At 38.9% G+C, this 19637-nt stretch overlaps 1 protein-coding gene across 1 annotated transcript in view; it reads left to right on the top strand.

Moving 5' to 3' along the window:
• Nucleotides 1-500: 500 nt before the first annotated feature.
• Nucleotides 501-19637, top strand: part of TTC39C (tetratricopeptide repeat domain 39C) — a 37590-nt gene continuing 18453 nt past the window's right edge. Inside the window, exons 1-6 of the mRNA XM_055798367.1 lie at nt 501-896; nt 10544-10592; nt 12098-12226; nt 13166-13280; nt 16739-17093; nt 18436-18604. Of these exons, the coding sequence (XP_055654342.1) occupies nt 751-896; nt 10544-10592; nt 12098-12226; nt 13166-13280; nt 16739-17093; nt 18436-18604 (963 nt within the window). The 5' untranslated portion in view covers nt 501-750. The remainder of the gene's footprint in view (nt 897-10543; nt 10593-12097; nt 12227-13165; nt 13281-16738; nt 17094-18435; nt 18605-19637) is intronic.

The following is a 19637-nucleotide window of genomic DNA, read 5'->3' as shown; positions in this document are numbered from 1 at the left end:
TTGAAAAGGGAAAGCTGCCTTATCAAAGGACTTCAGTGCTTCACACCCACGGCTCGGCTGCGGCCCCAGCTCCCGCACCCCACCCGTGAAAAACCCCAGTGGGTTTTGCGAGAATCGGAGAGCCCGCCCGGCGGGAGGGCGGCCGGCCAGCTGCCGCCACCGGCGCGGCGCGGGGCAGAGACTCCCCGAGGGAACACACCCGAAGGGGGACGGAGCAAGCGAGCTCTGCGCACACCCTCCGAACCGGGCACCGGCGCCCGCCTCCCTCCCGCCGGGGCGCGCCACACCTTCCCCGGTGCCAGGGGGACGGCGCCCGCGGGCAGAGATCCGACAACCGCGGAGCCGGCAGCCAGCACCCGCCGCCCCACCGGGCGCCGCCGCCGCCGCCGCAGCCTCCCCGCGGCCGCTGCAGCCGGCGGCCCCTCACCCGGCGGCCGCGCCGCCCGCCCCCGCGCCTGCGCGGCTCCGTGGCGCCTGCGCGCTGGGGCGCGAGGCGGGCGCCGCTGCCTTTGGAGGACCTGCGGGCGCGAGGCGGCTCGCCGCAGCGCGGGCGGGGGAGCGCGGCCTGGCGGCGGGCGCTGCGTGCGCGGCTCCGTGGGCACCGGGCGCCCCCGGCTCCTCCCTCCGGGCACGCTGAGGCAGCGCCGAGCCGCCCGGGTGGGCGGGTAGGTTGGTAGATAGATTAGTAGGTGGGCGGGTAGGTAGGTAGGTAGGGGGGAGTCGGCTGGGTCCCGCTGCCTCCTCATCGTCATGGCCGGCTCGGAGCAGCCGCCGCCGCGGCGGGAGGACGGGGAAGCGCCGCTGCCCATCGAGGACGCGGAGCTGGCGCTGGCCGGCATCAACATGCTGCTGAACAACGGCTTCCGCGAGTCCGACCAGCTCTTCAAGAAATACAGGTAGCCCCGGCCGCCCCTCCGCCGACCCCTCCCCGGGCGCCTTGCCCCAGCGCGGTGCCGGGCACCCCCCGCCGGCGGCGCCCCGGCCTCCGCGCACCTGTCCCCACCTGCGCGGCCGCGCCTGCCCCGCCGGCCCCTCAGGCGGCCTCCCCGGCGGGCGGGCGGCGGAGCCGTGAGGCGCGCAGGGCCCGCCGCCCCGGGCGGGAGGGTGGGCGCGGGCAGCCTCACCCTGCCTGGCTCCCGGGAGCGGGGGGGTCGGTGCCCCTGGCTGCCGCCTCCTGGGGAAGGGGCGCGCGTGGTTCACCCTCGTGGCCCTGGGTGAGGGGCTGCGGATCCGCTTCGCGGGGTCTGTGCCGGGCTGCAGGGCAGCGCGCTGCGCTGGCGGGGGCGGTGGGCTGCGGCGGGGGGTACCTGTCGCCCTGCTGGAGGAGCGGGGAAGGGCTGGGCGGGGGTCGGCGGGGTCCCTGGCTGGCTGTGGCTGCGTGTCGCCGGCGTGCGTGAGTAAACACACACGTGCGCCTGCGGACGGCGCCTGGGGCTTTGCGCTCCGATGCGCCGATGTGAACCGTGAAGCCAGCACAACGCGTAGCCGCAGGAGGTCCTTGAAATGCTGCTGTGGCTTATATTCAGGCTGTGAGATTATGTTCATAATCGCAACGTGCATCGTGCCTAGGTTTGTGTGTGAGTAGTCATCCGGTAGGCATGGTGTTAACACAGCTTCGTAAGTCAGTGTTAAAGGAGAGATCGCCCATACCTGTGCTTGCTTTTTGTCTGAGGGCTGATGTCTCCCACTCAGGCTTGAGCTGCTGTAATTGCGCATATGTTATAAATAATTAATATGCACTATACTGCTGTTGTCTGTATGATTAAAAAAGATTTTGGTTGACTTAAAATAGCACTTCATTGTGGTGGTGTACTTATGTACTTACATTTTATTTACAAAGAGGATATTTGAAGGTAGAGTGGATGGAGTGAGACAGATTAAGAAAACACCCTGTAATAATAATGGAGTAATAACTTCACTGTGTACCTGCTTCAGTCAAATATTAAACATGTCATTCTGTTTTTAGTGTATAGTGCTGCTACATACACGATACTGTTGTGTAGAACTAACTGGAATGTTGCAGGTGACAAGGTCCTGAATCGGCATTCCTTACATGCATAACGTGCAGCTCACATTCATATGAGGTTGCAGCCTAAGAGTTACTTATTTCTTAAACCTGTTGTAGTTGTCAGTTCTGGGTATCTAAGGAACCTGTGGTTTTGATGGTTTGTTTTTGTGTTGTGTATTTTTTTTAAGGTGCCAGTTAAAGATCGCTTGATGAGGTTTCCCCTCTGCTTTTGTTTTGTGCCTTTGCTTTCTCTCAGTAGTGTGAATCTGGAAGTAGTCTAGTAATTCTAAATATGTGATACTTCTTATATTGTTACGAGTGCTAGGGAGTAAAACTGTTAAGATTGCTATTTTCCAAATGCAGTTTAATTGTCCCTTGAAAGGGTGAATGATGATTTCTTCTGCAAATTGTTCTCTTGGTTATCTAGAAGGTTTATTACTAAGGATTTCTTAAACCCAGAAACTTACCTACTTTTTTTTTCCCCAAGTGTGGGTTTTTCTTTGTTTGATATTTATCAAGAAGTGCCATTAAGTTGTGTACTGGTTGATCTTGGCCTTTAAACACTACCTGCGAGGAATAAGTAAGGATTTCTGCATTATATTGAGTGGTTTCATGATTCATAAATCAATAATCACCGTCTTGGTTTTAACATGACTGTGAAAATCTCCAGCGCTGTCTACCTTATCCCGAAATTCGTAGCAGAGTTCCTCTTGCTGTGAACTAATAGACATCTGTTGAATTGCAGATTAGCTGTATGTTGAATCTTTGCATTAGATGTAGGAGAGAAGATACAGCAAAGTATGCTCAACTTTCTATAAATTTGGATTTTGGTATGCAGTGACGTCCACTTTTTCTTCCCAATGGTTTCTGATTCTATACTTGCCTTGGGTGCATTCTTCCTACAAGGACTTAGTAATGCTATTACATGTTTCTTTGCATAGAGTCTGAAAGGGTATGTTTTTACTGGTGTATGCTTGAGATTATGAAATAGGACCCATCCTAAATGGGACTGGTAAACCAAATGAGCAACTTTTGGAAGCTCTTCGTAATTTAATATGGATGTTTGTAACTTGAAGCACTAGAGCTCAAAGATGTCTGACAAAATGCAGCTTTTTGAACTTGATGTGTGTTGTCTGTATTTTGAGTGACCTTTTATAATAGAACATGTTAACTCTAGACTACTGCCTATGCAGGTATTTTAGCTCTGTTTCAGAAGCTTAAAAGTTATCAGATGAATCGTAGAAGCGAAGGGAGGAAAAGAAATCTTTTTTCTTATGGAAACTGTTTAAGAACCTACAAGACTATTTGGAAACTCAATTAGTCAGCAAAACTTCAGTTTCATTAGCCACATCACTTAAACTAGTTAAGTGTTTCTTAGAAACTACTGGGTTTGCTTCTGCTTTTGATTAATATTTTTCTTCATTTTCCATGTGAAGGATATTGTGAAAAATTAATTCGGATCAAGGCTGCTATCTTTATGGGACAGTAGACAGCCTTGATGAGCCTAAGGACAGCTGTCATTCCAGAGTAGGTAGGATGTGGTTCGTTCTTTGCTCTTCAGTGTTTTTGCAACACCAGTAAATCTTGGCTTTAAAGAGTGGTGGTACTTTGAAGTTATGGCCTATGGAACTATTGTTTCTGTGTAGGGCATGGGAGAGTAGTAGTTTATATTTTTGGTGTTTAGAGCTCATACATACTTATTTAGAACCTGAAGTCAGATGAACATGTCTGTTGTGTGTTCTATTCAACATTTAGTTGGAACTGCTTTGATGATCCCTGTAAAACAGTTCAGGTGTAGTGTGTGACTTGTTTTGTTTTTAATTATACTTGAGGGAGGATATCAGTGTTTGAAAAAGCGATCTGCAAGTAGCATCAACATTTGCATAATCTTTTTTGTGGGTGTTTTTGTTTTTGTTTCTTTATAAGAAGCCCAGATCCTCTACCTGCTAGTGGTGACGACTTTCTGAACATGAAGCAAAACCCAATGGATTTAATACTTTTGTAAATCTGCAACAGACGGCAGCACCACTGTCTTTAATGCTGTGATTTTGTGTTGTGTTGGGTCCCCACAGTGCTAACTCAATTTAAAACCGTCAGGTATCAATCTTTCTATTCAGCTTGATCAATGCTGACACCATCCCAGTTTTCATCGGTTTGAATTTTGAGTGGCTGTGAAAGCTGCAGGAGACATAGAGGTTAAGAAAAGACATAGGCATTGGAGATGGAGCCCACAGTCAACCTGTGGGATGTGAACTACCCTGACACTAGCAACAAATCTGGAATTGGAGTGTTGTTTTTCCCCTTCTAGCTTTGTGGATTCCTAAACATTTAGGAAAAGAAGAAACTGTCAAAAGACCTTTTTTTTCTCTGCTTCTTAAGAGCATTTACAATTCAGAAATTATTTAAAAACTTCCTCCACCTAAGAGAAGATAGTGTCAAATAAAATCAGGAGCTTTTTAGCTGAATGTTGACTCACAACATAAAACGTAACATAAGGGATATTATCTTACAAGAAATCTGACAATCCTCTGTCTCCTACCAGGGAAATGTTTGACTCTGCATGAATGACACTTCTGAGAAGGCTTGATAAAGTTTTCAGTTTGCATCTGAATGAAAAAAGAAATGATGCAAGATGGATAAATATAATGTATATAATAAGGTCATCTTGAAAGAAGAAAATGATGTTGTAGAGGAAATGTGATTCTAAGACAGAATCTTTAAAGACTTGAAGAATAGTGTCAGTGTAGGAAAACATGCTGTACAACCTGATAGGGTAAAGCAGAACATGGAGAAGCATAGAAAGTTGGAGCAAATGGGAAAGTGAGAAAAAAAGAGAAAAACCTGCAATTTTTAAAGTTATGATATGTTAAATTGTATATGTATTAAGACATACAAACTTCCATAGTGGACCAGAAATTCCATTGTGGGTAGGTATTTCAATGTAATATTACCAATCTATAACAGTATATCTGGCTCAAAAAACTTTTGACCCAAATACAAGTTGAAACAAGGTGACATTAAGCTGGCATGGGTCAGCAGCTTGGTTATAGTCCATGTATGGGCAGTCTAACCACTGTTGAAATTCTTGTTTATGGAGTTCAGCAAAGGAACATTAAAAAAAAATTAAGTGATATAGTAGTTGTTTCAGTAGCTTCTCTAAAGATAAGGACAGCAGGGTGAAAACTGACATAATTGGGGGAGAAGGATGATGACATCTTCATTGGCAGTGTGAGAGCAGGTCATAAGTGCCTTGGAAGCAACCCTGTGTGCTTTTGGTTTTTGCAGCGGTGGGCAGATGAGCAGCTGCTAGATGGATACATAGAAGAGTTGAGTTATGTATGAGGGAGGTGATTTTTAGCAGCAATATTCTAAATGTATCCCTTTGTAAGGGAAGATTTCATTGCTTAAGGCTAGGCAGAGCATGTTAGTAGTAATAGTGATGCACATAACTGGAAAACTGATGCTGGTTTTATGTGGATAGATCAGAAAAATTTTAAGTATTCTACAATTTAAGTCTTCCGAGACCTGGGTACATAGTGATGATCACATTGAATGCAACGCTTAGTTTTGTGGCCCACGTGACAGAGACAGGTCTTGTTGCCAAGAGAAGTGGTGAAATGGTAGAGGGAGGCTGGGACATCCGTTTGGCATAAGGAACAAAATCTGGTGGCTAGAAGTCCGAGGGAAGATGACAGGAAGCTTAACAAAAATCTGATTTAATAACTCTGATGTTAGAAGTCAGATTTGGTGGAGATGGCAGAAGAGGTGTGATAGTAAGCGGTTTTATTTTAATGTTGAAGAAATCAGCTCTGAAAGATACAGATATTGTAAAGACTTTTCATGCTTGCTAGTGCACCCATGCTTTGATCTATGTATGGGTTATATTTATTTCTGCTTATTTTAAAATAGTTGGTAGCTGCTTCTATTTTTATCTGTGAACTTACCTGAATTCTTCATTTTTCATTAAGCTTTACTCTCCCACTCTGGAGGAAAATAATTTGTTTTGTTTCAGCTTGAGCACCACTATCAGTATTATGTAGCAGTGCCTGTAAAAGTGGGGAGGAGATGCTGGCAGGTTAATTACATTACTTAAATTTGAACCTGAGCTAGATGGTAGTAGCTTTAGAAGCTGATGTATTTGGAAGTGAAATCCTATCATGGAAATGGCTGTAGAAAAAAAGAAGATACTGTGGAAGTAATTTTTCTTTTGATGTGCTTCAGTTCTCATTTATTTTTTTTATGGTAAAATTGGGCTCTATTATCTCAGCCTTTTTAAACCAAGGCTTAAAACCTTTGAATGTTATCATCATGTGTGAAAATGGCACCTGGCAAACACCTTTCTTCTGAAAGCGAATTAACATCTTAAAGATGTGTCATGAAATGAGGTGAATTAGGGTTGTTTGGGAGGAGCAATGTCTCTCATAACACCAGTTTATATACCTGGAAGAAAGGGCTACACCTTATGACTTAAGTTTAGTTTTATGTTCCAACTTTTTTGATCTGTAGAACCTTTTACTGTGGAATCTTGTAGAAATGGTGTTAATAGCATGGTTTCTTGTAACACAGGTATATTCTGAGTCCTAGTTTCGTGGGTGAGGTACAAACAGTATTTTACAAAATATGTCTGGAGACTGAATTTTTGAATTAAGTCTTGAGATTTTTCTTTACCTGATGGAGTTTATTGCTTCAAAGTAGTGAGGACAACCTGGGCAGTGCAGTGTCCCAGTGTTCATTTATATTCAGTTCCATAACTCCTGTCAACATTAATAAGGCCATTGGTTTGCTGTTAGTATTTTGTCAAGTGCTGCCTCATAGTTTTTTTTGGGTTTTTTTTTGTATCTTAACAACTTTTTGGAATCTGTCAAAAGATATAAAATCATGTCTGGTGCTGACATAAGTTCAAACATATAAGGAGTTTAAGCTGAGGGTTATTTTCATGAATTGTGCTTTTTCTCAGAAACTTACTGTCATTGTTAGTCATGCGTTGGTGTTTACTGGGACAGTCGTGTGCCATTGCAAACTTTTTTCTTAGCTTTCAAGGAAAAGATAACTCTAAACTATTGAAGAATTTATCAGTCAATGTAATATTCACAAAGACTGACCACTAAACACAGTTGTTGTTTAAAATGGATTTTAAACGCTGAGATTACCTCAACAAATGATCTTCCATAAATTTCCACCTGTAGTCTGTACCGAGTGACTATGTAGGAATGTGATAGAAGCATTCCTTATTTTGTTTAGTGATGACACAAACTCTGTGTGAGGAGCTGCTACAGTAAAGTTTGTCATGTTTTGTTTGCCAAACTCCATGGTCTCAACAGAAGCATCTCCCAGACATAGTATAATGTTATGCACCATGTTTTCTTGCTTCAGGGTCCTTATGTGCTACAGCCCATATGTGCTGCAATGACAATGCTTTTTATAGACAGACTGAAAATTAAAAAGAATGAATCTGCAACATTTCACCTCATGTATTGCAGCTGGTGATAAATTCAGAAGAGAATGATGTTCTCAAGGTTTTTGTTGTCTCATCTTTGAATTGTAAACAAGGCTAGCTGTGAGTATCTGAGGGCAAGTAGGGAAGCAGTTTTGAAAAATCAGTTGAAAAGATAAATATTTGGGGAAAAAACTCAGTTTTACTTGAAAAATATATGTAAAAATACTTGGACAAACTTTCATCACTTGTAACAAGTGCTTCAATATCTTTCGTAATATTGGAAGAGCAATTGGCTCTCAACTGTAACTAGCTGGCTCGTTTTTTAACATTGTGATAAAATTTACCAAAAAGAAATAAAAAGGTTTTTGAAATATATATTTAAATGTTCACACACTATGTGCACAGTTAAGAAGAGGTTCTTAAAGTCCTGAAAAGAAAAGAATTTTTTAAAATTTTTTTAATAGCGTATTTTTTTAATTACTATATGTATTGAGCTGCTGGAACAGCATATATATGTTCTTTGATTCTCAGCTGCCTTCCTGTTTATTCAATTTCAGTGGTTTCACTCCCAAACATGGTCATTATTCAAGCTGCTCTGTTTGAAAATACTGTTCCCATAGACAGGAAATCAGTTTATCTCTGAAGCTGATGTATTTAATTGTTTTTAAATCTGCAGTAACTATTTCTAGGATCTCTTTATAAATTCATAGAAAATGAAAAGTAGTCTAGAACTTAAAATGTTTTCATATACAACACTTACTATTAATTCTATAATTCCACAATTTGATTTGTATTTACGTTTTGCTGATATGAATGCACACCTTTCTTGTCAGGTACTAGGGAATACTTGGATGCTACTTTCTTCTGAGAGCCAAATGCATATGTTGCTTAGCTTATTTGATTTACTTAACACACATTTCAGAGGAGGGGAAGAAAACCCACCTCATAATCTTAGTCCTGTTGTGCAAAGTTCTAATATGAGTGTAATACTTACCAAATTTACAAGTAAATTTTTTACAGGTGCTCGGATTCTCAAATTTTAGCTATTCTATTAAAATAATTTCTTTGTATCTGTGCATGCTAGTGAAGTAACATTTTCACTGCGAACGGAAACTTAATGTTCAAGAGATGTGCTCTAAGGATCTTGTTGAGAAGTGCAAACCTAATTACCTATTTAACTATTTCTTATGTCATCTATTTTTATTTTTCTGGTTGTATTCAAAGACTTGTGCTTGAGTACTTTTAATTCACTCTGATAAGCAATCTTTCTCTAACCGTTAATTTTCTGTTCTGAATGGCCTTCAGTATGAAAGATTGATTATCTAGAGATGCTTAGCTGCTTTCCTCCCCAGAGTTGCTTTCTTTCTGTGTATGTAGATCTAAGGAAGCTCAAAAATGCAACACTTGATTTATTTTTAGCTTCCTTGAAGGTATGATCTAAGTGTAACTTTGTACATAAGGATGTAATTTCTTGTGCTGATCTGTTCTGCAGTTGTAGATCCATTAGGTGTTGATAATGTAGTAGGTGTGACCTTGAAACGTATGGTGAAGGTTATGTGCTGCAGTGTATGGTGGTAGTACTGGCTGCTGAATGGGTCCCACATGCCTCATGAGTTGAAAAGTGGATTATGAGATAGCCATGTGCCCTCTGCAGCAAGAGTTCATGCTGAAAAGTGTCAGCTGCAGCAAGTATAACTCGCGTAGCTGAATTCTGGTGCTCTGTGTAACACAGCTGTTAGTAAACAGTCCAGGTACTGAATAGCAGAGGCATATACTGGCAGCTGTTCTTTGGCCGGCCAACAAATGGGAAGAAAATTATTCTTCTCGAGAAAAGAATGAAAAAACGGTGCAAGTTATGTTGAACTCACATTTATATGTATATCCAGAATTGAGGAACATATATAAAAAGGGAAGGTTCAAACCTCCTTTATCCTCCCTGGTTTTCTTTCTTTTTTGTTCATGTCCTTGCTTTTATATATTTACGCTAAATCAGAAAAGGAGGAGGGGGTATGGGAAATATAGATTACTGTCTTAAAAAAAAAAAAAAAAAAACCCACAAAAACCCAAAGTCTTGTATTATAATATGGGTTTAGTACTGGGAATATATGTTGTAATAAACAATATACTACTTTCTCCATATTTTTCAAATGTCTGTCCTATTTTAAAACTCTCATAGGGTGCTTGCGAAATTAAGTTCGAAACAGCATAATTACTGTGCTGTAGCAATACATGTACCTGTAGCATAAAGGTTACCTCTTCTTAAATCCTGGAAGTCAGTGTTTTTATATAACCTGACAGCCCACTGCTGAACAGTGGGGATCAGTGGTACTGCTGAGATCCTGAAAGCTTTTTATTTTTTTTCAATTGCCTTCTGTGTGATGTCACTGGAGCTTCATGGTCTGTGTGACTACAATAACCCTGAAACTTGAAACCTGTCCCATATATTACCAAGATTTTGTTTGCCTGCATTTTCTGTTCTAGCAATTGATTTCACCCTTTTGGAATACTCCAGCAAACAGAATAGGTGAAGCATCTTAAAACCATTCTACATAGTATAGTAAGATGTAGTAAGATGTGTTCTGGACTTGAAACAAAGCAGCTATAAACATGTAAGCTTTGTAAGAAATTTGTATTTCCAACAACTTATGTTATGTGGCATATACATTCTTTTAAAATCTGAACAGATTAACTTGAATTTTGATAGAACTTGTTAACATTTGTCTGCTAGGTCAAAATTTTAGTAATGGATTGCAAGAGAAGAGTAGAACTAGCAGATTTTTAATTTTCTGTAGCTCTTGATTTTTATTTTTATTTTACCTGCACTGAATGTATATTCATGGCAGTGATTTCTCTTAAAAAACCCAAATATCTACAGCTTGATGCTTGAAAAATTTTTTTAAGATATTGTTTAGTGAAAATAATGAAGCTTTTGGCTTTCTGTTTCCATTATATCTTGCAGAATGATGTATTTGTAACTTGATACAAAAAAAATCCAAGATTTGTGTACGGATGTATAAGTTAAAATAAAAAATGCAATATTGATCTTTACAATGGGACATATATGCAAATATAGTTACTACATTTTGTTTTCTTTACAGAAACCATAGCCCATTAATGAGTTTTGGAGCCAGTTTTGTCAGTTTTTTGGTGAGTAGGTGAGAGCAGAGTATACATCTGTTGTGCTTAATGTTTGTATGTGTATGTATTTGTTCATAATGGTGGATACTCTAGCTTGTTTCTTTTTATGAAACTTAAATTTTTCAAATTTTTAGATTCTAGATACATTTAAAACAAGTCATGTTATATAAAACTTGTTTACTCATGTGGTTTAAATAGAAAGTAAAGGTTCTGTGATTCAGCTTCTCAAATGTATGAAATATTTATGTGTTCCATTAAAAGAGCCATAATAAAACCCTGTCTTAAGTGAGCAGTAGAGGTATTATTAAAATAATACTCCTAAATGCCATTTTCCTGATAGCTTTTGCTGTTGAAAACTTTTCCATCATACTGCCAAGTGAAAGTTGTTAATTTGATCTGTTGACATTGCTTCCTTTTTAAATATACAAGAGCTGAGGATATTGATTGACTAAAGAGTCACAATGAGCAGGTTAGGCCTGTTAAATGCTTTTCTTTTTTTATTGTATTAAAAATTAGAATACATTATGTAAAACCTGAGCAGGTGTATTAGAAAAAGTTTGGATCTTGCTTTTTAGACTGTCCTTATTCTGACTTTGCTGCTTAACCTTAGATCGCACCAGAAAATAACTATGACAATACTCCTTTTAAAGACAGAATTTATTATAATATGCCAAAAGTAGGTAAGTTGTAAATGAAAATAATTTGAATTCTCTTTAGTGTCTGTAGACTACGCAATATGGAAAAATATATTGGTTAGGAAATCTCCTGAGGCGCATGCTTGCTTTTAAGTCAGTGGAAAGGAGAAAGGAAAGAAGGAGAATCTCTCAGCCTTGCTTATTTGAATTGATGCACTGAACCAGTGCAACATCACAGTGCAGCATCAGTGGATCTTGAAAATACTTTGCTTAGCTACTGTTCTAAACATAGCAGCAGCACTTCGTGTGCCTGTGTCATTCAGAGCTTTAGTTTAATAAAGCATCAAGAGAATAAGTTACTTGTCCTGAAATTCTTTCTAAATTGGCTCAGCAGTAGTTGGAGTCTGATGTGATTTTTTTTTTTTTTCTTACGTATGTAGGAATTGTGATTATTATTTTGAAAAATGCAATAGCTGTTACTTGTTACTGACTTTGGAGGCCTGTTATTTATATGGATGAATTATATAAAAGGAGTACCTGCACAGATGCGAATCATGCCTTAACATAAGAATAGTTGAAAATTATATTACTTTTTCTTCCATTTAATATCATGTGACAGCACATTCAGTTTGACTGTATATGAAGCTTCAAGGTAAGGGTTTAGGACTTAATATGTTCTGATTTGTCCTGAAATTTTGGTAAAGCTTGTTTGGTATTTCTGTGTAGGTATGTGTATTGATGTGTGTGTGTATTAATACTTCTCTTTTTTTTTTTTGAAAGTAAGTTTTGTCAAGTTTTTATGAAAACTTTTTACTGTCCTGTACCTTCTGTAGAAATATTTGTGATTTTTATCATTCAAACTTGTTTGGTTTTTGGTAGAATGCCATGATGACATTTGAAGAAGAGAAAATGCAACTGGCATGTGATGACTTAAAGGCTACAGAGAAACTTTGTGAAAGTGAAGAAGCTGGAGTTATAGAAACAATCAAGAATAAAATTAAAAAGAATGTAAGAACATTATCTATAAAATTATGAATTGTGTATTGGATAAGTATTTCTGGAAACTTCCCTTCTGTCATCTTTGTATTTTGAATGGATGATTTTAGCTATGTGAAGAGCAGTTGAGATTTATAATAAATTTAGAAATTAAGTAAAATATTTTGCTTGGATTTCCTAATTATCATAAAGTACTCGGGTAATTCATCAGCAGGTTTTGTTGGTGTTGGTACTTATTTTCCTAACACTTCAAATTAGCGATGTACTAAAATCATCTCAGGAGCCTTGTAGTCTGTCTTAATTCAGGCTAACTTTAATTCATACATGCTCTAATAGTGTTCAAAAGGTGTGATGTTGAAGCTGCAGAGTGCTGTGTGCCAGGCATATTTGTTGGGAGTTTTCCTTCCTATTTTAGATTCTTTTCATTCTAAATAATGAAGGAAGCATGCAGATTGAGAACTAGTTAAAGTAGTAATACAGAAATGTCCAGTGAGTGACCTGCCTAGTGTGACATAGCAGATCTATAGCAGAAAAAGAGGCTGTTTCTCTTCACTATTTAGTTTACTTGATAACAAAGTATTGAACCTAACATACTTAACTCTGCTCTGAAGAAGCACTGTGTTTTCCCTGCCACTTGTATATACCCCTTTCTGTGCTCTTCCTAATATCTTTTAGTTGCATGTCTGATGCATTTAGGAATAATTAAGTGAAATGTAAATCTGTTCTCTAGTATATGTGTAAGATTTCCGTATTTATTAAGTAAGATCTTGCTTGATGATCTGTGAGAGAAATTTTAGCATAGTTTTGCACTTCAAAATGCTGAGTTAATTTAGTAGCAATACTACTACTTGTATTTAATTCTGGATTGTGTAACTTGCCAGATTTAGACTAGTATTATGTATTATCTTTGTTAATATTTTTCTGTGCTTTGTGTTTGTATAATCTAAACAGGTTGATGGACGAAAATCCACCCTATCCATGATAGATCGTCTACAAAGACAAATAATTGTAGCAGACTGTCAAGTATACTTGGCTGTGCTCTCATTTGTAAAACAAGAGTTATCAGGTATACTGTTGCTTTAATATTTAGATACATTTTTTGCATTGTAGCTTTTTAATAAAACTTGATCATAAGGTGGCAATATGACTATCAGTAAAGGTGATTGTTTCATAAGAGCGAGCACAGTTCCATTTGAAACATTCCAAGATTAGTACACTTGCAGAGGTTATACCTTTGTGTAGGTAGTAGTATCATAAAATGAGTTTGATTGCTACAGGTTACAGCTTCCTGGTTTTTTCATATCAATAATCCTATTCAACTGATTCTCTTTAGCTAGGTTGGCATTCTTTACGTGTCCCATAGAGGCATTTGAGGAGTTGGTACGAAGACGGGTAGCATTTGTATGCTTTGTGTGTCCTGCAAGATAAGAGGCTTTTAAGTCCAAGCCACTGGGAAAATCCTAATGTCCCATATACATTATGTTCATGACAACTCAAGGAGGTGACTAACTTCCAGTGAAAGTAATTTTAAATGAAGTGTGTTGAAGATGGAGCTACTAAATCAGTTCTTATTCTCTGGTCACCGGAGTGTGTCCTTGCATTCCAAAGAGGTTAATCCTGTTGTGTTGAATACAGACCTCCTTGTCTCAGCTGCAAAGCTGTTTCTAATGTTCTCTTGCGTTCCTTGATCTCTTGCGTAATCTTAAAACATGCCTTCATCCATTTCATTCATAGAAAATATGATCAAGGTCGTATACAAAGTGAGCGCATTCCTAGGCTCTTACCAAATCAGTGAAGACCAAGAGATGGCAGTCAGACTAGCTTGTCAGTGAAAACCCTGCTGCGAGCTGGAAGGAACCAGGGAAATAACATTCAGATTATTTAAAATAACACTTAAGACCTTCAGTCAAGGACATAATGCTTTTTGTGATCTGCAGACTTTATTTCTTCCAGGCCGTGGCATCAAGAATATGTTTGGCTCTAGCTAGCAAGAATTCAGGGGATATTTCTGTCTGCTGTGTGTGTAGTGCTGCGGGGAGGTTTTCTTAAAATTTTTGATGCAGTTCTAGGTTTTCGCTTGTGGGGGTTTTCCTCCCCGCCCCCTTTCCCTGCAAGCTTTTATTGAGGATGGTGTCTGTTTCCTTTCTCTCTTGTCTCAGAGAACTGCAGTGCTCTGCTACCCACTTCAGAACATGCATTGTATTTGGGTTAGCCTACTGAGTGAAAAATACACCTGAAATCTGTAGTTAATATTCCAGGTGGTTAAATGCCACTTCAGTGACTGCTAGTTGCTGAACTATTGCATCTATTGTTTCAGTTTATTATCTTCCTGATTATGTATAAACATCTTTCTTTTATATTGTGTTTCTGTACAGAAATAGTAACCAGATTATTGAAAGGAGTAATTTAAAAAAAAAAAAAGGCTTTCTCCAGAGGCAGACAAATATTTCTAATCAGTGGATGAGTAAAAAATGTCTTGTGTTTTTCTTCCTGGAACAGTTTGACAAGAAGCATATGATGACATGCAAGCTGCTTTCTCATATGCCTCACACATTTTAGATCTTATTTTCCACCCTCGTGGATGTATTACAAATTATAAATTTATACAAATCATAAAATTAGCAACACAGCAACTTATATTAGCTTCCCACAGCAATATTGAACTACCTTTTCTTGATATTTACCACTGCTGTTGTGGATCTGCCTACTTTCAGAAGTTCATGGGGGAAATCAGCTCAGTGATTGGGCTTGATTTAATTTTTATGTTTAAAAAGTCAAAGTCATTTTGATTTGTTAGATTGTTTTATCTTAGTGTATTGAATCTATTAGGGTTATGCTGTTAGTGAACTGTTAAATGAGAGCACACTGATGGAAGTAAAGCCTAAAACTATACTTTTTTCCCACATTGTATCCTTTCGATTTGATGCACGCATCAGAACACATTAGTTAGCTATTAGCAGAAACACTATCTGTAGGATAAGTAAAATGTGGGTTTTTCCTTATTAGTCTGCTGCATCGCTGTGCATTGTTGTATAAACATTCATCTTGTGGTGAATGAACCACATAACTTTTAAAATATTCTGTGCAGCCAAAAAGTGACCTAATTGCTTAAAACTGAAGTAATGTTAGTTTTGTAGTGCAGCTGAATCATGGTAGAGGTTTACTTTTTTTATTATAACGCTTTAATGTGGAGGTCAAGATAGAGGATTAATTTTTTAGTACTTTAATTTCATGTTGACAGAACCCTTCTGTCAAAACTGAGAATACAAATTCTACAGTCTTTCTCAGTGCATTTTCTTAAGACTATCAGATAGCTCCATCCCCTCTTCATACAACAAGAATCCAAAAAGAGGTAATCTAGTCTATGATGGTACTTTGCCTAGATGATTTTTTTGTTGTTGTTGTAATTGGAAGGATTTTGTTAAAGATTCAAAGGCTTATGAAAAATGGTTTGCTATTAAAAGCATTTTGCTTTTCTTTGACACTCTGCACCTGTTGTGATCTAATTTTGGCATCAGTTAAAACACTGATCTCTGCAAATTTGTTGATACCTGTTTAGGACACTACTGCTGTAACCATGCTTTTATTTTCTCTCATTTTAGTTAACTCCTTTTGTCAATGCAGTTCCTAACTCTCAGAGCTCCTATCAGAGACACAAGTGCTGGTGTCTGCTTTTACAGTTAATATGTACAAGTAAATTCAGTGTTGTTTTCTGTTTACCACTTACCATTATCCAAGGATGTGCCATAATCAAGATGTGTGGCTGTGTGAATAGGGAAGTAGGACATCTTCATCTTTTGGTGTATTGTGCCTTTCTTTACCCCCTGTAGCGAGGGTAATGAGACTGAGAATTGCCTCATTTTCAACTGAGAATGCCCCAAACCAGATTTTTAGGGAAATGTAGGTACCCAGCTTGCATTTGAAATTGAGAAATTTAGGCAACTGAAAAATGTTTTAAAGCCATAACATTTATTCATTCTTCTTTTTTTTCCTATGATTTTTTTTTCTTTACTTGTAAGGTGCTGTGTTTGTATGAGGGGCAGGGAAATTACGGTGTTGAAAACCTTATTATATAACCCAAAGGAAGGAGCTTCGGTATTTTTCCATCAACTGTCTTTTAACGTTATTTGTGCTTAAGAGATGTAATCTCTTCCTAGAGCTTTGCTTCTCTCTGTCAGGCAGCCATTTCATCTCTATTCTGTAGTGGAGCAGAATCCAGCATTGAGTTTTTTCATTTCTCTATTTCTTTCTGACAGTTGAATTGCTAGACAGTTGAATTGCTACACAGCTGAAGGGAAGTCCCTTTGTATTGCATGCTGTTTTAAAGTCTGTGGTTGAAAAGCGTTTAAGTTTGTAGTGCCCAGTATAACAGAACTCTTTGAGAGGATAGTAGCTATTACAGAATCCTTTATAGAACAAATTAATGCAAATAGAGCATCCTAGGATTTGTGAAATAGCATTCGCTAGTTAGTATGTTCTACTTCTGAAATATGTCCTTGAAACACTTTTTTCCTTGATTTTTAGCATACATAAAAGGTGGGTGGATACTCCGAAAAGCCTGGAAAATTTACAATAAGTGCTATATGGACATTAATACACTTCAGGAAATATATCAGAAGAAAACAACTCAGGAATCCTTGACTTCTGATGCTGCAAATGATAATCATATTGCTGCAGAAGGTGTAACGGAGGATTCGCTAAACAGACTGAAAGGTGCTGTTAGCTTTGGATATGGACTTTTTCATCTTTGCATATCCATGGTGCCCCCAAACCTGCTCAAAATCATCAACCTGCTGGGTTTTCCTGGAGACCGCCTACAGGGGCTTTCTTCACTGATGTATGCAAGTGAAAGTAAGGACATGAAGGCCCCTTTAGCTACGTGAGTAGCTATATTGAAATGCTTTGGTAGATAATTTAATACTAAAAATAAGTAACTGGAAAAAAGTCAAAACCAAAAAGTCATGTTGCTTTAAAGGAAACAACAGCAGGTAAAATAAACTTGTAGTTTGTTGTTTAACATGCCATGTTTTAGTAAATTCATCACTTCGGAGTGTATGAGGTATCTCTGCTGTTAGTTACTTACATGTATTCGAGGTTTGCTCTTCACTGTATTCTTCAGTACCTGTTATTGTGATGTCTATTAATTTATATGCCAGCAGAATAAATAAAAGCACTCCTTGAAGGCTGAGTAGATTTACCTGAGTTATAGTCTCTGGTATAGAGAGCATACCGTGTTGTATGAGTCATTGATCTCACTTAGCTGTTTATCCTTACTAACAGCCAAATATCTCTTCCTGTGTATTTTTAGTTTTAGCATCTGAGTAAAATGAGTCTTTTTGGAAGAGTATTTTTTGTGTAGCCTTTTCCCCAAGCCTTTGTACTGCATTCAGGTGGTCTTATGAGGCGAAGGGTTAGCCAGACCTAATTTAAACTGCCTTCATAAATGGGTTTATTATCCCATTATCTCCAAATCAGTGCTTTTATTACTGGACCTACTGCAGGTACCATCAGATGTCATTTTTGAAACATTGACAGGAGAGCTAAAGTCTCTTCTGTTTGAGGAGAAGAATCAGATTTCTGATGGGTTAAGAAAGGTTAAGATTAAGTGTTCCTGTTGATTTGGGGTTTTTCTCCTTTCTGGGGAAGAAAAATGGTATTTTTGGAGGTGTTTCCTCCTTCAAATGGTCTTGGAAATCTTTGTGCTCTGCCTTTGTTTCCAGGAGTGATGCAGGTCATATAGATGTCTGTTCTCCTGAACACTGGATGTGTTTCTTTTTGATACTGATTTCAAGTGTGTCTGCTGATGTGTGTTTAGTTTTGTTTTTTGGGTCATCCCTCTGTCATATTGTGTGTCATGTCCTGTGTGTCGTCAGTCGTCCCCGTCCCTCCCTGCAATGAACAATTTGTTTTCAGAGTCTTCCTGTCGGGTTTTTATTTTCTGAAATCTAGAGTTCTAAAGGCCGAACTGCTTTGATGCTTTGAGCTTGATTGTTACCTTACCTTTGGGTCATGTGCACTGAATTGTATGTTCAGGTGCAGTTTAGGAGTACGTTGCTGTATAGCAATAGCATTGTTGTTTGTTTTAAAGCCAGGTTGTTTAAGAAAAGATTAATATCTTTCTTTGTCTGTCAGAGTAATTTAAAAAACTTGCCTGTGTAGGATGTTATCCTTCAGTCTCTGTTTACGAGCTGTAATCCTTTTTACTCTTATGTTTCTTTTAGATTAGCTCTTTTGTGGTACCACACAGTTGTCCGTCCCTTTTTTGCCCTTGATGGCAGCGATAACAAGGCAGGATTGAAAGAGGCAAAAGAAATTCTTGCAAAAAAAGAATCTGCTTATCCAAATTCTTCTCTGTTTATGTTCTTCAAGGGAAGGATACAACGATTAGAGGTATTGCATGTTTTCTTCCTTTTGACAGATTTCTCTTCCCCACCTTTTGTTATTTTATGTTTTTCTGATGTGAATAAACTGTGCAAGCTTCAGCAAATTGTGAGTGAGAATATAGTTACATGGGAAGACAAGAAGAAAGGATTAACTCCTTCCCAGTTTCAAGTTCAGGACAAATCTGCTCATCCACTACTTCTATCTGAATTAATGGCACTTGGAAATTCTTTTTCAGTTACTTGATACATTTGTAACTCTATGCTAAAAGGAAGTGCTTTTGGCCACTCACGAGTTTCTTGTGGTATAAATAGCTATTTCAGTTTTGCTTGTCAAGCTAAAATCTGAGTGTTATCTGCTGAGTACATAGCATTTATCTTCCTCTTTTCATTTTATATATTATTCATATACAGCTAATTCTCTGCAATGATTTCCCTCAAATAACTGCTTTTGCTTTTAAGAGGTCAGACCAGGATGTTTTCTGTTGCTAAGGGTGAGCTCTGACCCAAGCAGAAATGTATTCACTGAAAATGTGTTTGTGAATGCTGTTGCAGAGTGTTATTCAAACACTGCAGCAGCTTCATGAGTTTTGGCTGAGTACTTCTTTAAGAATCTCTGATAATACAAGATGGTGGCGAGTACTTGAAACTATTCAACTCCTACCTGCTGCTTTCATCAGACCAGAATATTTCCAGAGCAATTAGATTAACAAGAAAATCCAACACAAAAGCACAAACCCAGAATGTTCAAACTCTTCATCTCAGCATCATAATGAAAAGAGCTAATCCAGATTTTAATATTTGATGGTTGCTGTTTGCTAGCATTTGCAATTACCTCTCAAATACAGCTTAATATTTTAAGGGAAGTAGCAACAATAATAGAACAAAGCCACAGGCTTCAGTGGCCTATTAGATTTTGCAGGTATATTCTTGCATGGGCTTTGGATGTTGTTTCTCCTTTTTTTTTTTTACTGTCTTTCTGAAAGAAGAGTGCATTTGGGGAATTCCACTGGCACAGGCAAGCTGTCAGTCTTTGAGAAGTA

The sequence above is a fragment of the Falco peregrinus genome, chromosome 3, assembly GCF_023634155.1.
Source record: "Falco peregrinus isolate bFalPer1 chromosome 3, bFalPer1.pri, whole genome shotgun sequence".
Classification (NCBI taxonomy): domain Eukaryota; kingdom Metazoa; phylum Chordata; class Aves; order Falconiformes; family Falconidae; genus Falco; species Falco peregrinus.
The sequence above is the reverse complement of the archived record's forward strand: the minus strand, read 5'-3'. Positions and strand labels throughout refer to the sequence as shown.